This window comes from Heptranchias perlo, chromosome 25 (genome assembly GCF_035084215.1).
Source record: "Heptranchias perlo isolate sHepPer1 chromosome 25, sHepPer1.hap1, whole genome shotgun sequence".
Classification (NCBI taxonomy): domain Eukaryota; kingdom Metazoa; phylum Chordata; class Chondrichthyes; order Hexanchiformes; family Hexanchidae; genus Heptranchias; species Heptranchias perlo.
The window spans coordinates 11,058,014-11,075,460 of record NC_090349.1 but is presented as its reverse complement, the minus strand read 5'-3'; the positions used below and the strand labels follow the sequence as shown (position 1 = coordinate 11,075,460).

Below are 17,447 nucleotides of genomic sequence, written 5' to 3'. Positions count from 1 at the left end.
TGCCAGCTTGACAGCCGCCTAGAGAGGTCTAGAATATGAGTTCCAGATCACCAGTCTGACAAACTTGCTTGTTTTGGTCGGATGAGCTCTGATGGGTTTTGTTTTGAAGGGATGATGTGCTGCACTTTGAGAGATGGTAAAGTTGATGCCAGCCATCTGACACCACATGGATTGTACCTCATGCCAACCAACAAAGTGCAAAGCAAACTGTCCCTTCCTACCTGCTATAGGCCATATTTGAGAGACCAGCCCATCCTTTCTCCTAGATATTGAGTGGTTGAGAGTGATCCCACATTATCCCTCCCTCCTAATTAGAAACAAAATGCTCAAAAGGGAAAATGATTACGGCTTTACATTTGGGTTTGCTGTAAATACCTTCTCAGGTATAATGATGTCAGTCACTTCTGTAAGTGGATTGCATGCCCTTTATGTGCTACCGTCAACTCATAATGCCCAATATTTACCTACATAAGTGTAACCCAGGGGTCTGATCTGAACTGAATATTTGTGTCTTTAAGAGGTGCCCCCAAATACCTCTCCAATCTTTTTGAAGGTGGACCATGAAAACATCTGTTACGACGAGGCCAGATAAGAATCTTTAAGCTGCTTTATTTCACAGCAAGTTATGATCGGACTCACTTAATTGAATCAGTACAACATTTCTTTGTGTAATACAAAATAATAAACATACTACACTTCCTCACATCTTTGCGTCATCTTGCTCGAGTTAAATCACCTTCCTACATTCTCCTTACAGTCATGGTCAAAGCTTGACCTTGCAGCCTTTCTGTTTAAAACATGAATGACTTTGCGGGAACCGACTATCAGTCTGATTTTTTTAAATCTCCATATTCATAACCTAAAGGGAAGGCCAGCAGACAACCCCTCCACCCCACTTCACTCAGGATCTGAGATTTACCAGCACAAAGCATGTGAAGTGTTTACTGAACACTGAGCCAGGCTATCAAATTGCTTATTACAAGCCATCTGATAAGCTTTTTCCTTTCACCTCCAGCCTCTAACTTCTCTCTTCCACTCAATGCAACTTCTTCAGTTTTCTCTCTCTGATGAAGTAGAAGTCCTAAAGAGGTTAAAAAGGGTACAGAAACAGGCCATTCAGCCCAACAGGTCTATGCCGGTGTTTATGCTCCACACAAGCCTCCTCCCAACTTACTTCATCTTATTCTATCAACATACCCTATTCCTATTCCTTTCTCCCTTATGTACTTATCTAGCTTCCCCTTAAATGCATCTATGCTATTCGCCTCAACCACTCCTTGTGGTAGCGAGTTCCACATTCTCACCACTTTGAGTAAAGAAGTTTCTCCTGAGTTCCTTATTGGATTTATTAGTGACTCTCATATTTATATTTATGGCACCTAATTTTGGACTCCCCCACAAGTGGGAATATCCTTTCACTATTGAACTCCTTCATAATTTTGAAGACCATTATTGGGATATCTCTCAGCATTCTCTTTTCTAGGGCAAATGTTATTTATCCTAGGGTATTAAGAAACATCAAGGGATACGATATATGAGGGGTTGGCTGGAGATGCAATGCAAAATCCAAGACCGGGTAAGAAATTGGCTGATGATTAGGAAGCAGCACGTACTTGTTGGGGGATTTACATTGGGATAGAAAGGGAAAGTAATGATTGGCTTCCCCGCAGGATCAGCATTGGCTGTTTCTAATGTACATTAGCAACCTTGATATCGAAACTGGTCAAATTTGCCAATGTTATCAAACTAGGAGGGACAGTTGAATCAGATGAGACAGCCCAGAAAATACAAAAAGGAGTTAGACAAACAATGGTTGATGAGATTTACTATAAACAAGTGTAAAGTGTTGCACATAGGAAGAAAAAAAAATCGGTGGCATAAGCACTCTATGAATGGCGCTGAATTAGCTGTGGGTGAAGTTGAACGAGATCAAGTAGTTTAAGTAGATTTTGGTGGGCGCCACATCCAATCACTGGAAAGCAGTAATCAAAAAAGCAAACAGAATGCTGCACTATATAGCCAAAATAGTACATTTAGACTCAAACTGTTGGTGCTCGTCATCAAGACACTGGCGTAGAAAAAAAAACACAAGACTGATCTCTAGCGTCAGAGGAATGAATTCTGAAGACCGCAGGAAGCCCTGTAAAGAGGTGACTGAGAAGTAACCTTATAGCGGTATAAAAGTTAATGAACGAGTGTAGAATTAGTAAATCTGGAACCCTCTTCAAATTGAACTGTGTCAGTAGAACAAGGGGACATATGTTCAAATGAGCAAATGGCAAATTTAGGGCTGAGATCAGGAATATCTTCCTCACATAAGTGATTAACATATGCAATGGGCATCCAGGACAGTGAAGGAAAACATTCTGGAATTATTTAACAGTTGGGTGCTCTGATGAGTGGGGGTAGGGTCTTTCTGGATGTGAGTCAAGATGGGACAAATTGCCTTTGTTATCCATATCTATCATCATACTATGATCATTGGTCTTCTAAACCTTCTCTCATTCCTGCTAAGCTCCAAACATGCCATACTACACGCCCTTCCTCCTCCCTGCATGCTCACTGTGTTGAAAACAAGACTCTTCAAACAGTTTCCTACTTAAATTTACTTTTCCTAAGTCCTCAAAATTGTGGAACTTCTACCTCCTTCAGTCTTTAATCTTTGTACAGTCTAAAGGATCTTAAAGCCGAATTTTGGCATGATTTTAACTACTACTTTGTAGTTTACTTCATCCTCTACCAAATTGGTGGTGTCCTACACAGTGGGCCTTGGGCCTTCATTTAGGCACCTAAACTTTTTTTTAAAAACAAGCATACATTCTATTTTATATGCTTCAGCATTGAGTTGGTCAGTCAGTGGAATATGAAACATTGCCACACAGGGCTTTAAGCAGCCACAACTGAGGGTCTAATGAGAGTGAGGAACTTAAAGTAGTAAATATCAGTGGAGAAAACCTACTTGAGAAACTAATGGGACTAAAAGCTGATAAATCCCTTGGGCCTGATGGCCTACATCCGAGGGTTCTAAAAGAGGTGGCTGCAGAGATAGTGGATGCTTTGGTTGAGATCTTCCAAAATTATGTAGATTCTTGAGCGGTCCCAGCAGATTGGAAGGTAGCAAATGTAACAATACTATTCAAGAAAGGAAGGAAAGAGAAAACAGAGAACGACAAGCCGGTTAGCCTGACATTAGTTGTCGGGTAAATGTCGGAATCCATTATTAAGGAAATGGTAACAGGGCACTTAGAAAATCATAATACGATTGTGCAGAGTCAACATGGTCTTATGAAAGGGAAATAGTGTTTGAAAAATCTAAGAGTTTTTTTGAGGATGTAACCAGCAGGGTAGATAAAAGGGAGCCAGTGAATGTCATATATTTGGATTTTCAAAAGGCATTCGATAAGGTGCCACATAAAAGGTTGTTACACAAGATAAGGGCTCATGGGGTTGGGGGCAATACATTAGCATGGATAGAGGATTGGTTAACGGACAGAAAACAAAGAGTAGGGATAAACAGGTCATTTTCTGGTTGGCAAGCTGTAATTAGTGGGGTGCCGCAAGGATTAGTGCTTGGGCCTCAGCTATTTACAATCTACATTAATGACTTAGATGAAGGGACCGAGTGTAATGTATCCAAGTTTGCTGACTATAAAAAGCTAGGTGGGAAAGTAAGCTGTGAGGAGGACTCAGAGTCTGCAAAGGGATATTGGCAGGTTAGGTGAGTGGCTGGAGGGTCGAGAACTGGGGGCATAGTCGCAGGATAAGGGGTTGGCCATTTATGATTGAGATGAGGAGGAATTTCTTCACTCAGAGGGTTGTGAATCTTTGGCATGCTCTACCCCAGAGGGCTGTGGATGCTAAGTCGTTGACTACATTCAAGGCTGAGATCGACAGATCTCTAGATAGGACTCTAGGGGAAATCAGGCAGGAAAGTGGAATTGAGGTCAAAAAAATCAGCCATGATCTGATTGAATGGCAGAGCAGGCTCCAGGGGCCATGTGGCCCAATCCTGCTCCTATTTCTTATGTTCTCACTTGCTTTCCCCTGACGAGAAACAGAAGCCATGGGAAACCTGTGCAGGTGAGCTTAAATTTGTTTCAGCTGTAGAATCCACAAAAAATTAGGTACCTCAACTATTTCAATGAGGTACATTGCTCCTTTAACAATCCGCCTGCCGGCATTAAGTGGGGACGGGAGCGCCAGGTTTTGGATATAAGCACGCATCCAAACGCATCCGAGTTAAATCCGGTTAAAGCGGTCCCACTTCAAAAACTGTTATTTTTACCTCCCACCTGCCCCCAACCCACCCGTTCTATGGGGTTAAAATTACCCCCAATATCTCAGTCTTGTTCCCGCTGAAGTCTTTAATTCATTGGGTTTGGTTTTCTTAACTTATTCACAGGATGGAAACCATCCATTGCAGTTCAAAAAAACATCTACCCTACATGTTTTTTTTTATTCGTTCATGGGATGTGGGCGTCGCTGGCGAGGCCGGTATTTATTGCCCATCCCTAATTGCCCTTGAGAAGGTGGTAGTGAGCCGCCTTCTTGAACCGCTGCAGTCCGTGTGGTGACGGTTCTCCCACAGTGCTGTTAGGAAGGGAGTTCCAGGATTTTGACCCAGCGACGATGAAGGAACGGCGATATATTTCCAAGTCGGGATGGTGTGTGACTTGGAGGGGAACATGCAGGTGTTGTTGTTCCCATGTGCCTGCTGCTCTTGTCCTTCTAGGTGGTAGAGGTCGTGGGTTTGGGAGGTGCTGTCGAAGAAGCCTTAGCGAGTTGCTGCAGTGCATCCTGTGGATGGTACACACTGCAGCCACAGTGCACCGGTGGTGAAGGGAGTGAATGTTTAGGGTGGTGGATGGGGTGCCAATCAAGCAGGCTGCTTTATCTTGGATGGTGTCAAGCTTCTTGAGTGTTGTTGACTCTGCATTCACCCAAGCAAGTGGAGGGTATTCCATCACACTCCTGACTTGTGCCTTGTAGATAGTGGAAAGGCTTTGGGGAGTCAGGAGGTGAGTCACTCGCCGCAGAATACCCAGCCTCTGACCTGCTCTCGTAGCCACAGTATTTATATGGCTGATCCAGTTAAGTTTCTGGTCAATGGTGACCCCTAGGATGTTGATGGTGGGGGATTCGGCGATGGTAATGCCGTTGAATGTCAAGGGGAGGTGGTTAGACTCTCTCTTGTTGGAGATGGTCATTGCCTGGCACTTATCTGGCGTGAATGTTACTTGCCACTTATGAGCCCAAGCCTGGATGTTATCCAGGTCTTGCTGCATGCGGGCTCGGACTGCTTCATTATTTGAGGGGTTGCGAATGGAACTGAACACTGTGCAATCATCAGCGAACATCCCCATTTCTGACCTTATGATGGAGGGAAGGTCATTGATGAAGCAGCTGAAGATGGGTGGGCCTAGGACACTGCCTTGAGGAACTCCTGCAGCAATGTCCTGGGGCTGAGATGATTGGCCTCCAACAACCACTACCATCTTCCTTTGTGCTAGGTATGACTCCAGCCACTGGAGAATTTTCCCCGATTCCCATTGACTTCAATTTTACTAGGGCTCCTTGGTGCCACACTCTGTCAAATGCTGCCTTGATGTCAAGGGCAGTCACTCTCACCTCACCTCTGGAATTCAGCTCTTTTGTCCATGTTTGGACCAAGGCTGTAATGAGGTCTGGAGCTGAGTGGTCCTGGCGGAACCCAAACTGAGCATCGGTGAGCAGGTTATTGGTGAGTTAGTGCCGCTTGATAGCACTGTCGACGACACCTTCCATCACTTTGCTGATGATTGAGAGTAGACTGATGGGGCGGTAATTGGCCGGATTGGATTTGTCCTGCTTTTTGTGGACAGGACACACCTGGGCAATTTTCCACATTGTCGGGTGGATGCCAGTGTTGTAGCTGTACTGGAACAGCTTGGCTAGAGGCGCAGCTAGTTCTGGAGCACAAGTCTTCAGCACTACAGCTGGGATGTTGTCGGGGCCCATAGCCTTTGCTGTGAGATGAGCACAGAGATTACTGCCAGTTATCTTTGCATCTGAACTATTTTCTAGTTGCGAAAGTGACTGCACTCCTAAGCAACCAGAAACATACCCATCAGAAAATTCAGGGGCAAATGCATATTTTAATTTCCTTGTTGTAATGTTTCTAAAAGTCCTGATACTGCCAGACTAAAGAACACTGATTTATTCCAAATTATTCACCTGTGATCCAGGCACACAGGTTACATAGCTCTGGAGGTGCTGGACTTTGCATGCTCCATATTCTTTGTTATGTGCCTGTCCTCAGTATCTAGACAGTGAAACATATTAAATATTCAACAGTAAACCCCTCACAGCCTTGTCTGGTCCAGAGTAGAAGAAAGCACTTTCCTTCATGCCCACAGACTAAGATCAGCAGAGTAATTGTTTAAACATTGATACAATTGCCCTGCTATTCACATTTGAACAAAAAAATAAATGATATATAAATGAAACTCTCTTGTAGTCGCCATTAACAGTTCAATTGTGGTCCCCATTAACAGCTCAATTGTGATCTCCACATTGCAGGGCTGTCATAATCTATCAAGAAATAGAAGAATTCATCCAGGTCACACATATCATTGAGTTTTTAAAAATTACTTTAAAATTTAGTGTTTTTCAATAAATAAAAGTACTTTTGTTTTCACAAGTTCCCAATCTCAACTCAGCTGACGGGCAATTTCTGGGGTTGTGTGATAGTTCAATACTTAATCTACAGAATGAGTTACATAGGACAGACCATCAGATGTCTAAATGTGGTGTTTGGCCTGAAAGTGCTGATATTGCTTCAGAATCAGAGACCAGGCTCTTGATGCCTGAACTCAATGAGTTAATGGCATCTTGCACACTTAATCAGAGGCTACTGTCAGCCCTAGAAATTCAATGAATACAGTATTTGTTTCAGTGAACGAGAAACAAAACCCCCAAGCGATGGGCATGATCACCACAAAAAAAAAAGAGAAAAGAGGGAAACGCACAAGGAGGAGACACCCAGAGTTTTTATTTGGGAGGGGGGCAAGAGGAGAAAAATAATGAGAAAAATACAGAAACAGAGTCTGAGACAGAAAGATGAGATCTTGAATTCATCAATGAGGAAATTACAAGGCCAAATCCACATCCAACCACTCCAGTACAAAGATATCTTACTGCTTAATAGCAGTGACAAATTTAGCAAGTATCAAATTTAGTGCAACTTTGCAACTCAGATATCGATCACTTTTCAAAAAACAAATGCACAACTACACATGGTTAAACAGTGCACTATTTTAGTTTTGCACAAGATAGTGGGTATATAATTCACTTTCAAAGTTTACAGCATATTCAGAATCCAAATCTTATAAGTAGATCGAGTTGAACCTATCTAACATTAAATATTACTGTAATAGACTTGTAGTCTAACATAGCATGACATCAGTCAGCCTTCATAATTTCATCCATTGAACTAGTCAGTCAATCACAGGCAAATGACCACAATCAGAGACATTTGTTTTTAACAGTCTGTGTTACCTCAAGTTTGTCTTGGAACTCCAATTTGCACACGTATAGCATTGTGACCCACAGCTCCTGCAAGGAATCCAATTGTTGTATTAACACTGCTTTTATACTGCACTTTTGGTGTCAATGAGGCACCTTCTTGGCCAAAAACCCATCAGTGCACCGTCAGCAGAGAAAACTGCAAGAACAGCTAAAAAGAAAATGCTGAAAACAAAAACAGAAAATGCTACGCAGCATCTACGAAAAGACAGGTTAACATTTCAATGGAGACCCTTTACTGGAACTCCAGTTCTGACAGAGGGTCTTCACCTAAAGGTTAACCTGTCTGTTCTTTTCTTCAGACACTGATGGACCAGGCTGTCCATTCCGAGCATTTCCTGTTTCGTTCAGGATCAGCATCAACTAAAGTATAAAAATAGCAGGTGCAGAGCTAAACCAAAAAAGATAAGCTTTAAAGTTAAAATCAAACTGCTGGCCTGATGTAGCATCAATCACATTCTGATGATTAAGGAAAGCAAACTTTCTTGCCCTAGCAGTGGGAGGCTAGCCAGCAGCGTTTCATGCATAAACTTCAACAAACATGCGAGATGTCAGCCCCAACTCCACAACGATGCACGCAGGGACTGAAAATATATCTCCGCACTTGCATCCCTGTGAAAACTGAGCCAACACTATCATTCCATTGTGATATAAGTAGTATTAATGTATTTGCATTTCAACAGTGAATACACTTCAAAAATACTTCATTGGCTGTAAAGCACTTTGGGATGTCTTGAGGTCATGAAAGGCGCTAAATAAATTTTCTCTTTCATCTCTCTTCACAGTACTGGCTATGGGATTTAATAGCATGCAAGGACACTATTCAGCATCCTTTTCTTTCTTTCTCTTCAAGAGAAAGCTATGGAGGAAAAGCAAACCCAATACCCACAAACATAAGTGAAAGAGTTCATGAAACTCAAAGGCCTTACAGCTTTAAGGCATTGCTTTCATCTGTGCTGTGATTGCTCCATCTTAATTGCATTCTCTAATTTTTTCCAATTAAATAACAATACAAGGAGCAAGAAAAGTATTTGACTGCAAAACCGGGAATTACCGGTACAAATCATGCAGAAGGGACGAGTGGGTTTTCATCCCTTGGAATCCGGTTGTCCTGGGCAACCAGGACACTTACAGGTCAAACTGATGGTACAATTATGCTTTTCTCCCACACTCTACAATCGTGTAGCGTTAGCCCAGGCAGCAGTTCCAATACATAAGAAGGAGTCAAGAGAAGACACTCAATACACAAACAAGTACCTCCGTGCATCAGTGTAACAACATGGAAATAAAAACAAACTTAAAAGTATTAACGGTTTTAATTTGGGCCTAAGAATGTCTAAATTAAATATATATCTCATCCTCTAATTTGAGAATTTTCTTCTTCCCTCCTCCCAAGAAGCTCCCCCTTACTAAATTTCTTTATGCAGAGTTATTGGAGCATGAGATGCTTTGCCACAGAGAGTTGGTTGAGGCAGAGACCATTACAGCTTTTAAGGGAAATGTGGAAACCTATCTGAACCAGGAGAGATACAGGGCTATAGATAGACAACAAGGCAGTGGGATTAGCTTTGGATTGCTCCAAAGGACCTACGCAGGCAAGATGAGCCAAATGGCCTCCTTCAGTGCTGTAGACTTCTATGGTCCATTGGAATGTGCTATCTAAAAACCTTATTTTAAAAAAAAATCAAATGCCCACTCGTGTCCATTGATTTCAGTGGGATAAACAGCACAGGATCAAGTGCAGATCGTGACTTGAGATTTTAGATCACCAGGAGTGAATAAGTAAAGCGCATTCTTGGTGTATTCTGCACAGTACAGTACCCATAAATCTTTTTACCATCCATAATATAAACTAAACACCAGTTTAAATACACAGCTACACAAACATGTACGGAGAGGCCACGCTGTTGCGGATAATCCCACCAGGTGTCAGAGATGCATTCAATACAAACTGTACAGGGGTACAGTTTGTATTGAATGCAGGGACTTGTAAATTTATAGAGTGCTTGTTACCCAGCTTGTCAGTGCAGACAGGTGGTACTCCTGCTGCCAACAGCACACTAATAAAAAGATGGTGAACTTCATATTTCCAACAACACTCAAGACCCAATTTCTTGCAAGTCCCTAGAGAAGAGATTGGAGGCATGGAAACAGGGATTGGTACCAGATAGGTGCAGTAAAAAAAGGGGCAAGTAGTACTTGCATGATGTGGATCTCCGCTTCAGTGCCGCTGTCCCTAGACCCCATATAGAAGTCACTTCTGTGTGGCATGGCAACCATCTCAAACCCAATCAATTACTGGGAAATTCTATAGCTATTACAATAGTATTATTCTACAATCAAATCACACTAAAACAAAACAAACCATGCATCCAGGCTGCCCAATAGCGCATGCGGTACAGAGACCCTCCATCCCAATTCCATACCAGCATCAGTTCTGGGACTGGTGCTCAGTATTGGGAGTGGGAGCCAACAGTTCCCAGCCAGGACTTTAGAATAGAAACAGAAGTGATCTGCTCACCCCATTGCAGGTGTGCCTTCCATCGGCCCCCCTCCTGGCTGAAGGCCGCTGCATGATGGTGAGCAGGTGCTGCTGGGAAATAAAGGAGGAGAAAAAGTCAGATTCAAATGAAGTACAAATGAAAAATGTCCATCTCTTGCACGCAGGAAAGGACATGCAGTGTTTGAAGAGGGAGTGTCTACATCAGGAATTCCTCAGAACAGCAGTCATCTTTCCTTCCCTCTCTTTCCCCCCCCCCCTCAAACTCCTCCAGCATTCCTTCTGATTTTCTCCCCCTTACCCTACTTCTCCTGAAGCAGATGACTCACGGTGGGGTACAAGCTCCATGGCCACTGCCCTGGTAGTTTATTCAACAGGCCATTATTCATGTACAAGCTTGGAATATAGGAACAGGAGTAGGCCATTCAGTCCCTCGAGCCAGTTCTACCGTTCGATTAGATTATGGCTGACCTGTATCTTAATTCCATCTACCCGCTTGGTTCTGTAACCCTTAATACCCTAGCCTAACAAAAATCTATCAATCTCAGTTTTGAAATTTTCATTTGACCCCGAGCCTCAACAGCTTTTTGAGGGAAGAGAATTCCAGATTTCCACTACCTTTTGTGTGAAGGAGTGCTTTCTGACGTCACTCCTGAACAGCTTAGCTCTAATTTTAAAGTTATGCCCCTTGTTCTAGACTCCTCAATTAGATCACCCTTTATGCAACCTGTCCTCAATTTAACCCTTTCAGCCCTGGTCTCATTCTGGTGAATCTGCACTGCACCCCCTCCAAGGCCAATATATCCTTCCTGAGGTGCGGTGCAGTGCCGAGATCTGAATGCAGTACTCCAGATAAGGTCCAACCAGAGCTCTGTACAGCTGTAACATAACTGTCATCCGTTTGTATTCCAGCCCCCTTGAGATAAAGGCCAATATTCCATTAGCCGTTTTAATAATTTTTTGTACCTATCCATTAGCTTTTAGTGATTTCTGTACTTGGACCCCTAAATCTCTCTGCTCATCCACAGTTCCTAGCTTCTCACCATTTAGAAAATACTCTGATCTGACCTCACACTTTACCACGTTAAACTCGCTTTGACAGTGATTGTCAGACTATTTAATAAGCATACCCAAGCCTGATCCTGCCCTCACCACAGATTTACACACATTCCAGCAGGAGTCAATGGATAGCGATCAGGAGCTGGAACCCTCACTGGTTTTTGTTTTCCTGGTCCATGTGTGCTGAGGTCAATTTTAGTGTTTTACCATTGCCATGGCCAAGATCAGCTTACTTAATACAGATCAGAGACTTCCCTGTTCCGTATGGCTTGGCTACATATCACAACACAGTGTCATTTGATGACCTTCGTTCAAGAATCAGTTAAATATGCGATTAACTTCCACACCCTCATGATTTTTTTTCAGACTATTTATTTATTTTTTCCTCAATATTTTGACTAAAACTATGAAAATCAATAACATTAGAAATTCAGACCCAAAAAAGTGTATGGGAGCTGAGATCAAGTACACAGCAGTTGGAGGATGAGGATAGTTAGCACTACAGGTATCTTATTCCAGCTCCTTCACAAGAACAGGTTGAGTAACCCCTTCAATTCAACGATATCACAAGAACTTTCTGTCTAAGCAGAAAAACAAAAACAAATCAGAACAAAAGATCTGAGAGTTAATTCTTTTAAACTGCAGTTGTTTTTTTTGTAAAAGTATTAAGATGATTCTCGCTCCTTAGAAGTTTTATGTGCAATACGTGCAGGGAATAGTTGCTGCAGAGTGGCACTTCAGGCTGCTGGCTATCTCTAAATGGTGCTGTTAGTGGCTGCTGCTTGTACTTCAGCTAAACTACACAGCTACGTAAAGGTATATGAAAGTCCATGAGCTTTAAATTACTACATTCAATATAGTGTACTAAGTGCGTTAGTCTCCTTGTACATCTGACAGTATTTCCATTCATTGGTAGCACTCACTTATGTCAGCATTGCCATGTTTAACCACAGATAGATACAGCAGAGAGCAAGAAGCAACAAAGGAAGAGAAAACAACATTCTCAAGCGTAAGTACAAAATGAAAAAAGTGGGAGGACAGACGCAGGCTGGAAGACTGCTTTGCTGAACATCTCTGTTCACAAGATGAAGTAGCAATTTGCAAGATGACTCCCTTTTAAAGAGAGCACCTTCTTGTAGCTTGCTGCAACATCTGTTACCCCTTCCATTCTAACCTTTCAGTTATTGGCCTCATACACTGCTCCAACAAAGCTCAATCCAAACCTCAAACAGTATCGCATCTGCCTCCTGGGTACTATTAAGCTCTCTGCTCCAAACATCTATTTTGTCAACTTAAGATATTAACTGTCTTTCTCACCTCCTCTCCACCATCATTTACCTGCCAGTTTCTAATATTCACATTCCACTTTGTCTGCTTCACTCATCTTTTGCCTTTTCACAGTCTGATTGTATAATCCAACATTTTCACCTTGTCCAGGGAAATGAAACTCATTAGAAGGCTCTATAGTACTAGTAGTTAGCAGTGAACGACTTTATCCCCTCCGCTCTGTTTTGGGCAGTCCTGTGTAGAGCTGCTCTTCCTTGTATTCCCTTTTCTAGTTCTCACACATGGTCTCCAATTGAAACGTGAACCTGCCTTTACAGACCCTGGCAGAACTATTATGTTTTATCGGCATTTTCTGTTTACATTCAACAAAGTTTTTATACTTTTAGTTGTGTCATCCTTCTCCATTTTATTCAATGTTAAGGTCCTCTCATCAGTAGTCAATTCCTAGTGGAGAAGCGGGGACAGCCTAGACCTCAAAACTATCCAGAGTCAACAACATGCATCGTTACAGTCAGTCAGCAAGAGACATGCTACAAGTGCTGGCTATTCAGGATTTATTCATTAGGGCTGAACACTATATAGAATCATAGAATGGTTACAGTACAGAAGGAGGCCATTCGGCCCATCGAGCCCGCACCGGCTCCTTGTAAGAGCAATCCAGTTAGTCCCATTCCCCCACTTTCCCCGTAGCAAATTTTTTTCCCTTCAAGTATTCATCCAATTCCTTTTTGAAAGCCACGATTGAATCTGCTTCTACCACCCTTTCAGACAGCACATTCCAGATCATAACTACTCGCTGTGTAAAAACGTTTTTCCTCACATTGGCAAAAGAACCAAAGGCAATCACCTTAAATCTGAGTCCTCTGGTTCTCGACCCTTCCGCCAATGGGAACAGTTTCTCTTTATTACTTCATCTAAACCCTTCATGATTTTGAAAACTTCTATCAAATCTCCTCTTAACCTTCTCTGCTCTAAGGAGAACAACCCCAGCTTCTCCAGTCTATCCATGTAACTGAAGTCCCTCATCCCTGGAACCATTCTAGTAAATCTTTTCTGCACCTTCTCGAAGGCCTTCACATCCTTCCTAAAGTGCGGTGCCCAGAATTGGACACAATACTATAGCAGTGGCCGAACCAGTGTTTTATAAAAGGTTCAACATAACTTCCTTGCTTTTGTACTCTATGCCTCTATTTATAAAGCCCAGGATCCCGTATGCTTTTTTAACCACTTTCTCAACTTGTCCTGCCACCTTCAACGATTTGTGCACATACACCCCCAGGGTCTCTCTATTCCTGCACCCGCTTTAGAATTGTACCATTTAGTTTATATTGCCTCTCCTCATTCTTCCTGCCAAAATGTATCACTTCGCAACGTTAAATTTCATCCGCAATGCGTCCGCCCATTCCACCAGCCTGTCTATGTCCGCTTGAAGTCTATCACTATCCTCCTCGCTGTTTACTACACTTCCAAGTTTTGTGTCATCTGCAAATTTCAAAATTGTGCCCTGTACACCCAAGTCAGAGGTCATTAATATATATAAAAAAAAAGCAGTGGTCCTAGTAACGACCCCTGGAGACCACCACTGTATAATTTCCTCCAATCCGAAAAACTCACAACTACTCTCTGTTCCCTGTCACTTAGCCAATTTCGTATTCATGCTGCCACTGTCCTTTTTATTCCATGGACTTCAATTTTGCTGACAAGTCACTTTATCAAGCGCCTTTTGAAAGCCCATACACAACATCAACAGCATTGCCCTCATCAATCCTCTGTTACCTCATCAAAAAACTCAATCAAGTTAGGTAAACACAATTTGCCCTTAACAAATCCGTGCTGGCTTTCCATTATTAATCCATAAGTGTCCAAGTGACTATTAATTTTGTCCCAGATTATCATTTCTAAAAGCTTCCCATCACTGAGGTTAAACTGACTGGCCTGTAGTTGCCGGGTTTATCCTAACACCCATTTTTGAACAAGGATGTAACATTTGCAATTCTCCAGTTCTCTGGCACCACCCCCATATCTAAATAGGATTGGAAAATTATGGCCAGTACCTCTGCAATTTCCACCCGTACTTCCCTCAGCAACCTAGGATGCATCCCATCCGGACCAGGTGACATCTATTTTAAATACAGCTAGCCTTTCTAGTACCTCCTCTATCAATTTTTAGTCCATCCAGTATCTCAACTACTTCCTCTTTTACTGTCACTTTGGCAGCATCTTCTTCCTTGCTAAAGACAGATGCAAAGTACTCATTTATTACGTCAGCCATGCCCTCTGCCTCCATGCGTAGATCTCCTTTTAGGTCCCTAATCGGCTCCATCCCTCCTCTTCGTACCCATTTACTATTTATATGCCTATAGAAGACTTTTGGATTCCCTTTTATGTTAGCCAGCAGTCTATTCTCATACTCTCTTTGCCCCTCATATTTCCTTTTTCACTTCTCCTCTGTACTTTCTATATTCAGCCTGGTTCTCACTTGTATTATCAACCTGATATCTGTCATACCCGCCTTTTTGTTTGCTTCATCTTATTCTCTTTCGTCATCCAGGGAGCTCCGGCTTTGGTTGCCCTACCTTTACCCCTCGTAGTAATGTACATGGACTGTACCCGAACCATCTCCTCTTTAAAGGCCGCTCATTGTTCAATTACAATTTTGCCTGCCAATCTTTGATTCCAATTTGCCCAGATCAGATCTCAACCAGATCAAATTCTCAACCCACTGAAATTGGCCCTCCTCCAATTAAGTATTTTTACTCGAGACTGCTCCTTGTCCTTTTCCATAACTAATCTAAACCTTATGATACTATGATCACTGTTCCCTAAATGTCCCCCCCCTGACACTTGCTCCACTTGACCCACCTCATTCCCCAGAACCAGATCCAGCAATGCCTCCTTCCTCATGGGGCCAGAAACATACTGATCAAGAAAGTTCTCCTGAACACACTTCAGAAATTCCTCCCCCTCTTTGCGCTTTACACTTACTATCCCAATCTATATAAGGATAGTTCAAGTCCTCTGTTATCACTACTCTTATAGTTCTTGCACCTCGCTAATTTCCCTGCAAATTTGCTCCTCTATATCCCTCCCACTAGTTGGTGGCCTATAGAATATAGAATCCAGAGATTACTACCTTTGAGTCCTGCTTTTTAAACTTCCTCCCTAGCTCCTGAAACTTTGACCGCAGCACCTCATCCCTTTTTTTTTTCCTAATTCGTTGGTACCCAGATGGACCATGACTTCAGGCTGTGCCCCTTCCCCCCACAGAATGTTCTGCACCCTCTCTGTGATGTCCTTTACCTTGGCACCAGAGGAAGGTTTAACACTGTGGAGTTCAGGGGGAGTATTACTCTCTGCGTAATTGATCTTTATTCACCAGGTTAAACTTTATTGCTTAATAACAGCATACATCATAATACGCAACAATAATCCAGTTTATTTTAAATTGATTTTGTCTTTGAACGATCCTACATTCAAGTACAATGTCAGAGAGTTTTGCCGATGCCGTAACATAATAGTTTGCTTGTCCCTTAGCAGGTTTTTTTAAAAAAAAAACTTAACCCATCATCCTAACTCCCAACAATTGGAAGAGGTTATCCTGCAAATTCTCAAAGTGGTTGTGGGGATCTCTTAAAACAATGGTTTCATTTCAACAACCAGAAAGCAGCATGCAGCGTACATTTAGTGTCAGGTGCATCCTTGCTATTGGTTATTACAACGACATATCTTTGGAGAATTGAGCTACTTGATACTGGCACAGAGGAGGGATGTGAGCCAACTCAGCTCATAGTAAGTTCAGGAAAGCTAGTTATAAAAAGATCAATGGCCAAGTGCACTGTACTGCAAGTGGGAGGTGGTTACATTCTACCCGCCCCACTGCAGCAAACGAGGTCGGCAGATGCAACCCAGAACAAACTCACAAAACTGTCCACACCCAAAGCAACACCAATCAGTAGAGGATGTATCCTCCACCCACCCCCCCAGGTGCACCCAATGTGGTTTTCAAGTTCATTCCCATTTTTGAAATAAGTAAAATTAAGCTTGAATTATTTGAAAGTCGGAAAGGATCTAATCAGCAGACAATGTATACTTAATCCTTTCAAAAGAAGGCAAATATAAAATAATGAAAGTCAGACCCTCAGCACCTAACTCAATAAAACATAAATGAGATATTGATTTACAATGTGGAAAGAATTAATCTTTGCTTTTAAAAAAAAATCTGACCTCTCTTCCTGCCCATTCAGTGGGGCTCACATGTAAATCAACCCATGGTCTCTCTACTTGACTGTTTCTCTCAAGTTCCTCTCTGGTTCCTCGCAAGATCCGAATGCACCATCCAACACATTCCTCCTCACTGTATTAAAATCAAGAATCATTGCACCAACTCCCAATTTCATTCTTGTCTAGGACCTTAGAACAGTGGAACTGCACAGCTCCCCCAGTCTTTCCTTTCCTCCTACAAAAAGCTTTTAAAACTTGAGCTTGGTGTCACCTGATGTCTATTTCTTAACTATTCTACTCTCTTCACTTTGGCAGTACCCGTACTGTGGGCCTTTGCCCTATACTTAAGCTTCTCAATAAAAAAAAGCCCCTTGCCCTGGTTACCCATACATGGCATTCAGGGTTTTACTACTTTAGGTACATGGTAACTCTATCAACTAAACTTTGAATGTCAATAGAAACCCTTTTTTATTCTCCTGGTAACTTGCATTTCTTTCTCCTCCAGGTATGGGTTCTGAATTAGTGCACAGTATTGTGAGGCACTGCAATCCGTATTAGAATGTTTGTGAGATCACTTATTGTCTCAATATAGGGCAATCCTCACATACAAATGAATGCTTCATTATCTAATGGGGAAAAATAAATGAGGCACAGTCCATTAGGACCTTCGGTCACATCTGTTCTTTTATTCTTGCCCACACCATAGCTCTTTGAGCAGGGTGACCCAGCTGAGAATAAAAACATATTTGAAGTGGTTGGAAAGCTCCCAGCCAGAAAGAGAATGAAGAAATAGGTATAGAAGGAGCTGAACTACAGT

General features: G+C 42.3%; 1 protein-coding gene across 5 annotated transcripts in view; it reads right to left on the bottom strand.

The window, feature by feature from the left end:
* The window catches only part of LOC137342013 (oxysterol-binding protein 2-like), a 286,909-nt gene that overhangs the window by 232,927 nt on the left and 36,535 nt on the right, over positions 1 to 17,447 (bottom strand). Inside the window, exons 2-3 of one of the 5 annotated variants that reach the window (XM_068005597.1) lie at positions 10,085 to 10,156; positions 7,537 to 7,593 (exon numbers count right to left, since the gene is read on the bottom strand). The exons of 1 other annotated variant lie outside the window; for it this stretch is intronic. In XM_068005597.1, the coding sequence (XP_067861698.1) occupies positions 7,537 to 7,593; positions 10,085 to 10,156 (129 nt within the window). The remainder of the gene's footprint in view (positions 1 to 7,536; positions 7,594 to 10,084; positions 10,157 to 17,447) is intronic. 3 more of the 5 variants (XM_068005598.1, XM_068005599.1, XM_068005600.1) reach the window with 3 other exon arrangements.